This window comes from Pelodiscus sinensis, chromosome 6 (genome assembly GCF_052426305.1).
Source record: "Pelodiscus sinensis isolate ZL-2025 chromosome 6, ASM5242630v1, whole genome shotgun sequence".
Taxonomy (NCBI): Eukaryota; Metazoa; Chordata; order Testudines; family Trionychidae; genus Pelodiscus; species Pelodiscus sinensis.
The window spans coordinates 12,182,447-12,196,722 of NC_143057.1; the positions used below are offsets into that span (position 1 = coordinate 12,182,447).

The window sequence follows — 14,276 nt, forward strand, 5'->3', positions numbered from 1 at the left end:
CTGCCGCCCCTTTGGGAAACTGAAAGGATTTCTCTAAGCAACTGTAAAATGTTAGCTGTCATTTGCCAGCAATGGTCATCCTGGTTAGTCTGTTAAGTTACCAATGCAACTGCCATCAGATCAAATCAGCAAAGTTTATTGGAAAGACAGAATGATTACATGTTAGATACTTGTCCTTTTAAGGATGACCACTGTCAGATCTGGGTTTGTTTAGTATTTCATTAAATGTTATTAATTTTGTGGGTCAGTCTTTTGGGGGTGGCAGGACACATACCCCTAAACCCGACGCTGAATCTGTAAGAATTGCCCTGTCTAACATGGACCCAAAGACACTGAGTCATCACCACTGCTGGACTATAGCAATACCATTGCTGTTCCCAAATGCTGACAATCAGACATAGGTACTGTGGTTTAAACAACTTACCATCTTGTGGCAGTTAATAGATAAAATCATTACGGGTGCTCTTGAAATGCTTAAATCTAGAGCTGGCGAAACAGTATTTGTCAGCAACAAACTTCAGTGAATGCTAAACTATTTTGGTTTCACAAATCACTTATAAATACATCTTCCTGTCCAACACATTTGGCATACAACAATCTTTAACCATTATTATAATGGAACAAGTGGCAATCCTGTCTGGCTACGTCTACACTGGCCCCTCTTCCGTAAGGGGCATGTAAATTTCAAGAGTCGTCGTAGGGAAATCCGCGGGGGATTTAAATATCCCCCGCGGCATTTAAATAAAAATGGCCGCCGCTTTTTTCCGGCTTTTAAAAAAGCCGGAAAAGAGCGTCTAGACTGGCCCCGATCCTCCGGAAAAAGCGCCCTTTTCCGGAGGGTCTTATTCTTACTTTGAAGTAAGAATAAGACCCTCCGGAAAAGGGCGCTTTTTCCGGAGGATCGGGGCCAGTCTAGACGCTCTTTTCCGGCTTTTTTAAAAGCCGGAAAAAAGCGGCGGCCATTTTTATTTAAATGCCGCGGGGGATATTTAAATCCCCCGCGGATTTCCCTACGACGACTCTTGAAATTTACATGCCCCTTACGGAAGAGGGGCCAGTGTAGACGTAGCCACTGTGTGTTAAGTCAGGAATTGTTTGACTACTGTTTTAAGTTTTAAAAATGGTCACCCAAGTCCCATGGCTTCAGACCTAGCAAGTTTGCAGAATTTTACTTTTCTGTCAAGGCGCATTCAATCCCTCTCATATTTTGTAATATTTCCATTGCAGTGGTGGTCATTTTTCTGAAGTAAGCACTGTGATGGTGTCATCCGTTCGATCTGTACAGCAAGGAAGATGAGCAAATAGTGACTCCTCAGTGAGACTCACTGGGAATTTGCAGAATGCAATAGTTTCAGTTCACTGTTGGGGTTGGACCTCCCTGGTCTGTCATTCTAGGGACTTGAGCTGTCCCATACCAGGGAGTTTGTTGGACCAACGGAGTCAGTGCTCCCCTGCTGACTGCCTGGTTCCTGGGCTCCTCTCCCTGGGGTTCTCTGCTATGCTGCTGACCCCGCTGAAGTTGGCCCAGCAGGGGCTCCCTACCTTGTTGCCTGCCCACTGTCCCAGGGTCCCCTGGGGTTTGGGAACTGCTTGGCCACTGCCACAGGGTGTCCCCCAGGGTTCCCAGTTGGGGCCACTCAGTGCCGCCAGCCCTGCTGCCGCTAGGGATTCCCCAGCTCGGGCTGCCCTGCTGACTTTAGGGATTCTGCAGATTCTCTGGCCATGGCCGCCTGTCTCCACCAGCCCCCTTCACTCAGCTGTTCCCCAGCAGAGGCTGCCTGTTTCCCCTGACCCCACTGCCACCAGGGGTTTACCGGGATTCCTAGCCAGGGCCGCCCAGCAGCAGGCAGCTTCATGGCCCTGCTAATGGAGGGAGTACCCAGCCACCTGTACCCAGCCTGTCCCAGTTGATGCTCATAGAATCATAGAATCATAGAACTGGAAGAGACCTCAAAAGGTCATCAAGTCCAGCCCCCTGTCCAAGGCAGAACCAATCCCAACTAAATCAACCCATCCAGGGCTTTGTCAAGCTGAGAATTAAAAACCTCTAGGGATGGAGATTCCACCACCTCCCTAAGTAACCCATTCCAGTGCTTCACCACCCTCCTAGTGAAATAGTTTTTCCTAAAATCTAACCTAGACCTCCCCCATTGTAACTTGAGACCATTGCTCCTTGTTCTGCCATCTGTCACTACTGTGAACAGCCTCTCTCCATCCTCTTTGGAACCTCCCTTCAGGAAATTAAAGGCTGCTATCAAATCCCCCCTCCCTCTTCTCTTCTGCAGACTAAACAAACCCAAATCCCTCAGTCTCTCCTCATAGGTAATGTGCTCCAGCCCCCTAATCATTTTGGTCGCCCTCCACTGGACCCTCTCTAATGCACCCGCATCCTTTCTATAGTGGGGGGTCTAGAACTGTACTCAATGCTCCAGATGTGGCCTCACCAGAGCCGAATAAAGGGGAATAATCACTTCTCTGGATCTGCTGGCAATGCTCCTCCTAATGCAATCTAATATGCCATTAGCCTTCTTGGCTACAAGGGCACACTGTTGACTCATATCCAACTTCTCATCCACTGTAATCCCCGGGTCCTTTTCTGCGGAACTGCTACTTAGTCATTCAGTCCCCAGCCTGTAACAATGCTTGGGATTCTTCCGTCCCAAGTTCAGGACTTTACACTTGTCCTTGTTGAACCTCATCAGATTTTTTTTGGTCCAATCCTCTAATCTGTCCAGGTCACTCTGGACCCTATCCCTGCCCTCCAGTGTATCTACCTTTCCCCCTAGCTTAGTGTCATCTGTGAACTTGCTGAGGGTGAAATCCTCATCCAGGTCATTAATAAAGATGTTGAATAAAACCAGTCCAAGAACAGATCCTTGGGGCACTCCGCTAGAAACCAACCACCAACTTGACATCAAGCCGTGGGTTCCTGGCCAGGCTGGGGACTCCCCAGCCTCTGGGTTGCTCCAGGGCTCTTTGGTCCAGCAATATGCATGGCCTGCCGGACAATGGATGTTGCCAGACTAGAGAATCCCAGATTTGAGAGGTTCAACCTATACTTGCATGTCTTGAGTTTGGTTTCATTTTTGTGCTAAGCACCACTGTCTCTGAGCTGACCCCCAAGTCCACCCTCACTGGTTGAAACAGAAACTGATGACAATGAGTGGAAACTAAAGGCTAGCTGAAACCTATACTCCTGCTACGATCCAGAAGCTCTCTGAAATCTCCCAATTCTACCAACTCCCTCAAGACCCTAAAGTATCCTGGGTTTGCCATAGTTACATCTGCCAGAATGTTATTCTGCTTCAAAAGACGTAAACTTTTTATTATTGGTGCCGAAAGTTCTTCAAAGTAAATGCAATTATATTGCCAACAATGCAACAGTGTATTTGCCACCTTATAATGGAATTCATTTTGGATTTGTTAATACAGTTGTATTATCATCATTATTAATTACATGTTTCAGAATTTTTGGTACATCTGAAGCTCGTCTGGACATAACCCTCCTCCAACAATCTCCAAGCCCTCTGTAAACATTAAAGAACTAAACCTCATAACTCTCTCATGAGGAAGCTAGGTCTCAAAACCATTTTACAGATGATGACATTGAGGTAGAGAGATTAAATATTTTATCTAGGAATTCATTTTCCTGCCCATCTAATTGCCTATTGTGCTTCATTATCTCCCATGACTTTAGATTTGACCTATTTCTTAGCTTTAGGCTTGTCCTTTTCTTTGATCATTCCTTGGCTCCCTTGCTTTTCCTTCTCTTTTGGCTTTATACTTGGCCTTTCCACTCTTCTCCTTTACCTTTAATCTTGACCTCTCTCTCTTCCCTTTAGCTCTTTGAATGGCTTTGTTTGCCTTTCTTTGAGGTGCTCTCCACATCCTCTGACTCAGGGCTCCCTGATGGGCTGATTCACTGTTAAGACTTTCTTGGACAGACAGAGTATCTCTCCAGCATCAGTGGAACTGTAATGGCATCTCCAAAGCTCTCAGTACAGTCTTTCCCTTGCACTGTGTGAGGCTTCATGAAAGGAAAAGTATTTTTCTCTGCTATTTTCTTTATTTTTGTCTGCTCTTTAGGGTGGGATTTTCCTGCCTTTCTCAGCCTTTCTGAGGACACTGCCTCTTTTCTCTTCTCTTCTCTTCTCTTCTCTTCTCTTCTCTTCTCTTCTCTTCTCTTCTCTTCTCTTCTCTTCTCTTCTCTTCTCTTCTCTTCTCAGTTCTGTCCTGGATGCTGAGCCTGTTCTGGCAGCTGGAGAATGGAAAGCAAGTTTTCATAACAGAGTGAAGTGATTTATTTAAGGATAACATGGAAATGACAGCACTACTTCCAAGGGTGATGTGACCTACTATATTAACTTTTTATGTACTTTTCAGTACAAAAGCACTGAGATGCCAAGAAGACGGGCACCTTATAAAATGCACTGGAATAGGGGAAAAAAATAGGGTATTCTTTGAGCACTGCTCACATGTTACTACACATCCCCATTCCTCTCATCACTTTTGGAGTGTCATGAATCACCTGATTTGTGCTCCGTCCATGCTTCTCCCCTTCCCTCCCAGTGCTTGAACATCTGCAAACAGCTGATTCACAGTGTTTCAGCTCTGGAAGGGTGGGAACAAAGCGCAAATCAGCAAATTCATGGCACTCAAAAAGTGCTGGTAGGGAGAAAGAGGAGTAGGAAGTGAAGGGCTCCAGAGCATGAGTGTGTGAGAGGCACATGTGGTAGGGTGCAGATGGGGTCCACAGTCCACAGGTTGTCCACCATTATTTTATAGTGACTTAACATACTTGAAACAGGTTGCTATGGGTCACTCTTAAATTAGCACTCACCTTCAGTCCAGCCTTCTCTTACTAGTTATCATTTATAAAAGTTTTATTTACACCTTTGCTTGTGGGGTCATGGGAGGGTAAGGCCATGTTTCTTTACTGGTGATTATTTAGGGAAACTATAATAATATCCATATTGTAAAAGCAAATTTAAAGGAATTTTCTTCCAAGGGAGAGTTAAAATTGAATGTCTAGTTCTAAACTGGACAACTGGGGTATGAAGTGGGGATAATTGAGATTCCCATCTGGGAGACAAGCAGTGTGATTCTGGGACTTGTGAAGGTGAGTGCGGGCAGGTACCTTTTCTGTAACTTTTGTTGTTGCAGATGTTTCCTCTGTAATTTAAAAAACTGTTTGTTCCTTCTTACCTAGTTAAATAATGGAACAAGTAGGTAATGTAGCCCCTTCTTTCTCTCAACAGGCACTTAGAATCATTTTTATAATGCCTGGGAGTAACTCTTCTGAATCATCTCTCACATCTTCTAGCCATGGGTCTTCAAATCTTTCTGAGAAGCGCCAGGCAGATGAGAGTAAGTCCAACTACAGAATAATTTTTTGTTTTTGTTTTTAAACCACTCTGCTCTTTTGGGAATGAAACTGTAAAATACTATAATTGGTGTAAAAGGGAGATTATTATTTTCCCTGCTTTTCATGGGAAAAGATTGGCAAATCATGTTTTAAAACACCCATCAAGACAGGCAGAAAGGCAAGAGTTCAGCAGAACATTTCACAACACTGGCACTCATAGCAATCTTAATCCCTCCCTACAAAAACATTTCCTTCTAATCTTTTCCATCCATGTGTGGGTTTTTTCCATCCATATACAGAATAAATGTATTTATGTGCACCAAAGCATATGTGAATGTGCACCATCAGTAGAAACAAAAAACCTTGTGGGTGCTCTACTAATCAGCTTGGCAGCTTTTGAATCTCATATCTTACATGGAAATGCTGCCTACAATACCACTAGTTCTGATCCTGCAGCCTTTGCTCAAGCAAGTGGGAAGTCATAGCAAGAAGGTTTACAGCAGTGGTCTCCAACCTTTTTACACAAAAACACTTTCTCAATTAAAGTGCAATGTAAGATCTACCTCAAACCCAAATACCCTTGCCTGATTTCCTTCCCTGAGGCCTTGCCCTGTCCCCCTTCTTTCATCTCATTCACTTGTATCTAGGCTGGGATGGGGATGCAGGCTCTAGTCTTAGGCATGGGGCAAATGCCTTCTTCCCTTGGCTGCTCTAGGGTCAGCCCCCCTGATTTCTGGGGGTCCCTTATTTTGCCTTCCTAGATTCTGGTCTATCTGTGGGGTAGCCAGGAGTTGAACCTGCTACTCTGTGCTCTCTAAGCTGCTGCCCTGTCCCATTCCAGAGCCCACCCTACTTCCTGAGGCTGCCTTATCCTGTTGCTCCCAGGGAGGGATAGGAAAGGGACTTGAACCTACCACCCTGTGTTCCTCAGACAAATACCCTATACTCTAAGCGACTCCAGAGCCCAGACCCCACCTTCACTTCAGCATGTCTCTTATCCTTCTTTCCTAATATGGGAGCCAGGTCCATCCCTTGGGCAGCCTGTGTTGGTGGCCCAGCCCTTGCCTGAATGGTTGGAGGGGGGCGGGATCAAGCCCACCACCCTGTGCTCCAGAGGCTGATGTCCATCCCCAAGTTCACTGGAGATCCCATCCCACCTCCCTACTTTTAAGCCCCCCACCCTCCACATACCCTGGGAGTAACCAGACACATGATGAGGGACCCTCTGATAACAAGGAGCTAGACTGGATAGCTGTGTCTAGACTGCATCCCTTTTCCGTAAAAAGGATGCAAATTAGACACAGCGCAATTGCAAATGAAGCAGGGATTTAAATCTTCCCTGCTTCATTTGCATATACATGGCTGTCGCTTTTTTCTGGCTCGGGGCTTTGCCGGAAAAAAGCGCCAGTCTAGACGGGGATCTTTCGGAAAATAAAGCCTTTTCCGAAAGATCCCTTATTCCTTATTTTAAGAGGGATAAGGGATCTTTCGGAAAAGGTTTTATTTTCCGAAAGATCCCCGTCTAGACTGGCGCTTTTTGCCGGCAAAACTCTGAGCCGGAAAAAAGTGGCAGCCATGTTTATGCAAATGAAGCAGGGGGGATTTAAATCCCCGCTTCATTTGCAATTGCGATGTATCTAATTTGCATCCCTTTTACGGAAAAGGGATGCAGTCTAGACACAGCCGATTAGAGGCTACTAGGGTAGGGATGGCCTGGGGAGCACAAAGTGAAGAGTTCTAGTCCTGCCAACCCTGGGAGCAGTTAGACAGCTGCCTCACCAATGGAGCAGCAGAGCCAAGGCAGCCCTACTATCCCCCTGGCCCTGCCTCACTCCCAAAAGCAGCTGGCCCCTCATCCACAGGCACCAACAGCCGCAACTGGCCAAGGTTCTCTATTATTGATCAGTGGGAGCTGCAGGAGTGGTGTCTGCAGGTAAGGACAGCATGAACCCCTGCTCTGCCTTTCTCAGGGGGAGGCAGGGACATGTCAGGCACCTCCAGGAGCACACCTAACCATAAGGATAATTACACCAGACATGACATTTTAGTACTCAAAGAATTAAATTTAAGCATAAGAGAGAAATGAACGTTATGAAATGCACAGTCCAGTCAAAAACCAAAAAAAACAACCCCGACTTCTCAAGCAGTAAAAGTAGCAACAACCCCCCCATGTACATGTTGAGTCAGGAGATCAGAGAGAAGAACAGTGAGTGTTTGTGAGAATGACAGAGACACACACAGTGTGTGAGAGTGACAGAGATTTGCATTGCCAAACTCCCTCCATCCCTTTCTCTCTGTGGAGATAGGGAACAGGAGTTGGGGGAGGGGCTCCCCCTTCTCCCTCCGACATCCTGCACAGCAAGCAGGAGGCTTCCAAGGGGCAGCTCCAAGGCAGAGAACAGGAGCAGCGTGACAGTGGGTGGAAGGGCAACTGAAGTACCAGCACTTGAGAGCTTCCTGGCCAAACCAGTCAGGATCACCTGTCAGAGGCTCCAAGATCTACCAGTAGATCCCGATCTACTGGTTGGTGACCACTGGTTTACAGGAATGGACTCCTTATGTGCATTTTAGCTCTTCATTAGGCTAATTGAGTGGACATACACATAAAATATTATCTAATCATAACTAGTAATTACCGCACAATCACATAGGTCAAATGTAATCGATAGCTACATAGAATAAAGGGCCAATGATATCTCTCTGAACCAATGAAAAGGCATGGATCATGTCTCAGTTTCCGCTGAAGCTCAGGGACCCCATTTCAGATTTTGATGTGGGGGGGGGGGAGAAACCTGTGCATGCCATGATGGGGAGGGGGCAGAAGAATGAGAGCATGGGCGAGAGACTTATGACAGCGAATGCAGTGCAAGTCAGTACAAGCTAAGCATAAAATTGGGGGGAAGCAACCCCATCCACCCTCCCACACACACCCATCACCTCTTTCCAGGGGCTACTAAAGCATAGGCAAACTCTAGGCTTTTTGGCAAATTATTTAGCAAGTAGCTAACAGGAGGCATACCTGGGAGGTCGACAAATGCCTTTGATGTCATCCGCAGAGCGTCCAGACTACCGTGCTGAGCCAACAAACAGCTGATCGGCTCAGCGCAGCAGCCATTTAAGTTTAAATGAAGCGGCAATTATTTAAATCTCCACTTCATTTTCCTATGCCGAGTAGTCTAATCTACATGCTTCTGTCACCAGAGGCATGTAGTCTAGACGTACCCTAACATATCCCTCACCTTTTAGTCATGTCTTTTCCAAGCTGAAAAGTCCCTGTCTTGTTAATCTCTTCTCATATGGAAGTCCTTTCTTCCCCTAATCATTTCTGTTTCCCTTTCTGTACCTTTTCCCAATCCAATGTATCTTTTTTAAGATGGGGTGACCAGATGTGCATGCAGTATTCAAGATGTGGGCATACCAGGCATGTCTACACAGCAGGGATAAAGCCGAACGAAGCTATGCAACATGAGCTATGTCAATTGCATAGCTTAAGTCGAAATACTTTATTTCGGCTTTTGGCACTGTCTACACAGAAGGAAGTTTAAGAAAGAGAACTCTTCCTCCGACTTCCCTTATTCCTTGTAAAATGAGGGTTACAGGAGTTGGAGCAAGAAGTCCTCCCGGTCACCATTATTTTGACATTATGTCGAAATAACGGGCTTGTTGTGTAGACACGGACTATATTATTTTGGAATAGGAGAAAATAGGAGAAGAGCAGATGGAAGGGGAGACACAAAGAAAACAAATTTTAGATACCAGCAGCACTTAGACTATACCTGAATGGTTGGAGGTAAATAAAAAGGAAGCTGAGACAGGTTGCCTGCCTAATGACATGATGTTTCTTTGACAGGTGAGGTATTTACCAGAATGTCCTACTTGGCAATTGAGACCAACCCCGATGCTTCATCATCCAGCAGATCTTTGCCACGCCAAAAGAGTGTTCTAAGTATGTACAATGGAAATTTTTTTCTTGTAGAGGTTAAACCTCTAAAATCCAGGGCTCTGTGGTTCGGCAACAGATGTTGCAAAACCAAAGAGTCCCAACTGGCCTGTTTCAGGGGCTGGACTGGAAGTAGGGAGTGTGGTCCCAGAGTCAGTGGGGCCGGCATGGTGGGGAGCACAGTCACCCTGGCCGGGATGAAGACAGCAGGCACAGCAGGGAGCGCAGCCCTACCTGGCCTGAAGGCGTCGGGGCCCTTACCTGGGAGCGCTCTGACCGGTAATGACAGGGAGCGCAGCCTCACCTGTGCCAGAGGCCGTGGGGTCCAGGAGTGGGGCCCAGCACAGTGGGAAGTGGAATCTTGGCCCAGCCAGAGGCAGCAGGACTGGCGGCTGAGAGAGCAGCCAGGACTGGTACTCACGGTGGTGAGCAGAACCCTGACCGCAGGTGGAAGCGCAGTGCTGGCAGGGCTGGAGGCAGCAGGGATGGTGTCGTGGAGCAGAGCCAGGAGGGGAGCTTTGACTCACGTGGTTTGGGACTGCTCAGGTCCTGAAGGTGCTAGACCAGGAAGGTCCCACCTGTAATATACGTTCCTCATGTTCATTAGCAAGAATAAGGAAAGATTTTTCAGGCAAAAGCTGCATCAAGGGCAGGTAGTCTGACATGGAGAGTGGAGTTCAAGCACTACAAAGGATTGCATTGATCCAGGAACTGCTGACATGCACTTTTTATTTTGTTTTCTTACTGGTCCAAAGATGTCTGTTTGTCTGTCTGTAACACAGCAATTCCGGGAAAACACAATCCAATCAATTCAAGAATACTAGGGAATGTCCTTGGCACCAATGGACAGAACTCTATTGGCTTTAGTGAGAATCAGAAAACTGGAAAAGCCTGATTTTCAACTCTGGAGACAGAGATGAGGCAACAACTTTAGGGTTAGAGTTATGCCAGACAGAGCCCTTCAGCCTAATCACTTTTGAAATTCTAGGCCTGCATTGCATAACTATAGTTTCTTTTATATATTCTAAAATATGGTCTTCCTACAGGCTCCTGAAAGAATATGCTGTACCATAATTAAATACACCTATTCTATCAGAAATTTATATTTAGATGGTTAAATTTTCTGCCTCTTTTGGACATATATCTTGTCTTTACATTTGTCTGTAACGGGCGTGTTATACACTTGGGGCTACATAATGATAGTTCATAGTAATAAAGGCTAAAGTAACTTCCCCTCTTTCACATAAAAAGTGGCGCTTCCTGCACCACCACCGGAGAACTCCTGTGTGACTTTGAGATGGGAACCACTGATGTAAACAAATGTAGTGATGTAGGAAAATCCTATGTATGTATGTGCTACTGTATATTTTGTATGATGTTCCATGTGTGGGTTAATGAAGATGTGAAAGTAGAAGCAATTTAAAGCAAGGGACAGATCCAAAGCCAATTGAAATGAATAGAAAAAACCCCACAGATTTTGATGGCCATTGGATCAAGCCCTAACAACCATATGGTTTGTTTTCACAGGAACAATATTTAACATCCCATTCCTTCTGATAATGGCCTTTCTCTCCCTCCCAAGAGCTCTCATAAAGGCTTGTATCTCCACAAAGTAAGCATGAAAGTAAAATTCTTCTGAAGGGTGTATTGAAGGGTAAATTGATATTCAGGAGACAACAGAAAACTCGGCCAGAGACTGGCACAGGAGTTAATGGGGCGATGGGCTCAGTTAGGGTATGTCTACACTATGTGAAAAAGTCAAATAAAGATATACAACTTTAGCTGTTAATTGTGTAGTTGAAGTCAAAGTACCTTAACTTGACTTTTGGTGCTGTCCACACTGCAGGAAGTTAAAGAAGAACATTTTCTCTTCAACTTCCCTTACTCCTTATGAAAGCAGGACTACCAGCATTGACTGGAGTCCCCCATCTCAGTTCGAATTAGCGTGTCTTCACTAGACCTACTAAATCAAACCCTGGAAGATCGACAGCAGCAGCTTTGATCTTCTCTGTAGTGTAGACATACCCTTAGAAACAATGTGTCTGTGATTGTTACTAATACAGGTTTCTCTGCAGTTCTGTGGCAGCTGCTCATGAAACTGAGCAATAACAAAGTCCATCTGCTGGCTCATCACCAGGACCTGCCATTGGCCAAAATCTCAGACCCTGAAAACAGCCTGAGTTAACAAGCTAATCAGAGGAGAATGCTATGAGACCCAGGGTACAGAGTCCATGGCTGCTATTGAAACTGTAGGGTCACAGAAGCCTCTCTGGCTGTTGCTTCTTCCCTCAGAGTCCATGGCTGTGGTTTGATCAGTGGTTTCATTAGTCACAGATCCATCCACAATATCTTGCTTCTTCTCTGCCTCATCTTCCACCTTATCCACAATTCTCCTGCATTTTGGATGAGGGCATGCAGAATCTTTTATGAAACACAGATGGAAGAGACCTCTATGTAGACTCTTAAATGGGTGCTACAAGCCTGCAATGGGGATGACAGGATTTGCCCTAGCCTGAATGAAAGTAGTATCAGAACAAGATTGTGTGAGTGCATGTGGATGCTGTGATAATTCTGTGCTTGGTTTCCTTCAGAGACCTAATCACCTTGCAGAATGGCAAAAAAATCTTCAAGATTCTGTTATTTCTGGTTCCAATAATTTATGGTGAGTAATCATTGAATTCAGGGGATATGTAAAGGTAATCTCAACTTTCAGTGAAGAAAAAAAATGCCCGTTTACAGAATTAATCTAATTACATTGATTGAGGGATTCTTATGACTAGAGACTATGATTGTACTATTATACAAGTTTTTTTCTTCAATGTCTAGCTAGATATTTCCATGGCTCAACATCTCCAAGCATCTCCTTGTATTTCCAAAAAATTGCAATCAATTTTCTTTTCCTTGTCATCATGCTGGAGTAAATAGGTTGGCTAATTGATAGCTCTGGGGGGGAAGAATGGGATCAGTGTTTGTGGGAGATGGAGTAGGTGGGTTGTATGATGAGGTTGTTTTTTTGTAAGGAACTGCTTTATTGTGATGGAAGCAAAGCTGAAGAGCTGAGTTCCACATTTAGTTTTGAATATGGGTGAGGACTCTGGCCATTTACATGTATATATCATGTGGGAGGAAGTTCCACAGTCTAGAACCAGCTCCTATGAAAGTTATGTCTCTCCTCCTCAGAAGCCTCATATTATTTGTCAACATTACAACGTAATGTTGACCAATAATGGGAACATTGTTCAGGGGGAACATTCTGGGAAGTCACAGATGTGAAAGGAGAGGTAATCTCAGTTAGCCTGGCCAATTCCAGGGGTGGCTTTGAATGTTGGGACAGAGACCTAGACCTGAACTCTGTTCAGAGAAGAACCAATTCAGAGAAAGGAGTATCAGGGTGATGTGCTCACCATGATTAGTGTTGTCTTGCAGACTGAATGCTACATTCTGTACCAGCTGGAGCACTCAAGAGGTGTGACATCATTCATAGATATACTGAGCTGCAATAATCATGTCAGGGGTATATGGGTGACCAAGGCTGGGCATAATAAGTTTGATAGGCTGGAGCTTAGTCTTTTCAGAGTTATATGCAGCCCAGCTTCATTTCTCTTCAGCTAACATGTTACCATGGGAGTTTGTAAGTAGATAACTAGGCCATAGTAGTGATTCCAATTTAGGTGAAATAATTCTGTTGTGTGTGTGATTTGCAGCAGGTGTTTACTGTGTTGGCTCACTATCATCCAAGAGATTGACAGAGGGACTGGCATCACCGGTAAGTGTCTCTTGGGACAGGAAAGTAAACTCCTCTGAGTCAAAATGAGAAGCAGCTTCAGTAATTGCCTTCCTAGACAAATTTGTTACCCTCAGCTTCTGTGGCAGCCTCCTGCGGTCTTTGCACTTTCATCATATAGGCAAAATGACCATTAACATCAATGATACTTTTGCCATTATAAAGAAAAAGTTGGGGCTGCAGGATATTGCTCCATCACCACCACCTGATTACTGGCTTCAATTAGTTGAGCATATTTTATCTGATTCCAAAGAGAGGAAGGAACATCTGCACTGCCTGCATTGAGAAGTCACCATTGTGGCTGTGTTAATGGTTAGTATATTTGCTTTGCTTGCTTTTCTCTTACAGGAAATGACAGATCTACATGAGACAGAGCTGAATTCACTGTGGTAAGAGGGATTTCTTGACAATGAATTGACTTCAATGAAGGGGTCACTGTAATTCCTTGGCTAACTGTGCATAATTATGTCTCCTTCTAGTAGCTGGTTCACTTTGAGCGTTAGAGCTGGATACTTAGCCAATAGAGTGACTTCTTTTACGGAAGCAGTAGGGCTCTTGCTTTTGCAGCTGAAGGTCTGGGTTCTATCTCTAGGGATAACAGTGATGTCCTCAAGAATGCAGTGTCGAGTTAACCACGGCACTCCGAGTGCACAACAGCAGCAGAGGTCCTGTGCACACACCAGAGGCAGCATTTCATCTGGTATCAATGAAACCTCATTCTCCTCAAAATAGAGGGAATGGGGCCTATTTGTCCATCTGACCAAATAAAAGAGGCATGGGCATATTTTCAGTCTCCTGTTCTCATTAAATGAAGAATGGTGTCTAATATCTGTTTTTCCACCCGTGTTTACAAGGCAGTCACACACACTATTGGAAGAAAAAGTCCATGAAATCGAGCTCCTTAAAGAGCAGATGGATCATCTGCGTGCAGAGATCAATGGTGTGATGGAGGGCATCCTGCATTCTGTTCAAGAAATCCTAGAGGAGAGTGACATCCCAGGAGAGAACAGAGATGTAAGAGGCTAGAATTGTACAAATACCCTTCTGTAGCTCTCCCCATTCCCCCTCACTGCTTCCTGTCCCACCCTTCCTAGCCAATTAGGCCCTGTTAGTCCAGTTCATAGAACTGAATATTAGGGATGGGATTTCTAAAACACTCTGCACTGGATGACACTGTTTTGAAGTCA

General features: G+C 45.1%; 1 protein-coding gene across 2 annotated transcripts in view; it reads left to right on the forward strand.

Annotated features, from left to right (window-relative positions):
• Nucleotides 1-14,276, forward strand: part of LOC102444904 (SUN domain-containing protein 3-like) — a 31,611-nt gene that overhangs the window by 7,745 nt on the left and 9,590 nt on the right. The window contains exons 2-8 of one of the 2 annotated variants that reach the window (XM_075931447.1): nucleotides 5,259-5,367; nucleotides 9,216-9,311; nucleotides 10,833-10,917; nucleotides 11,897-11,967; nucleotides 13,010-13,071; nucleotides 13,438-13,478; nucleotides 13,944-14,103. In XM_075931447.1, coding sequence (XP_075787562.1) covers nucleotides 5,280-5,367; nucleotides 9,216-9,311; nucleotides 10,833-10,917; nucleotides 11,897-11,967; nucleotides 13,010-13,071; nucleotides 13,438-13,478; nucleotides 13,944-14,103 — 603 coding nt within the window. In that variant the 5' untranslated portion in view covers nucleotides 5,259-5,279. The remainder of the gene's footprint in view (nucleotides 1-5,258; nucleotides 5,368-9,215; nucleotides 9,312-10,832; nucleotides 10,918-11,896; nucleotides 11,968-13,009; nucleotides 13,072-13,437; nucleotides 13,479-13,943; nucleotides 14,104-14,276) is intronic. The other variant, XM_089779173.1, reaches the window with a different exon arrangement.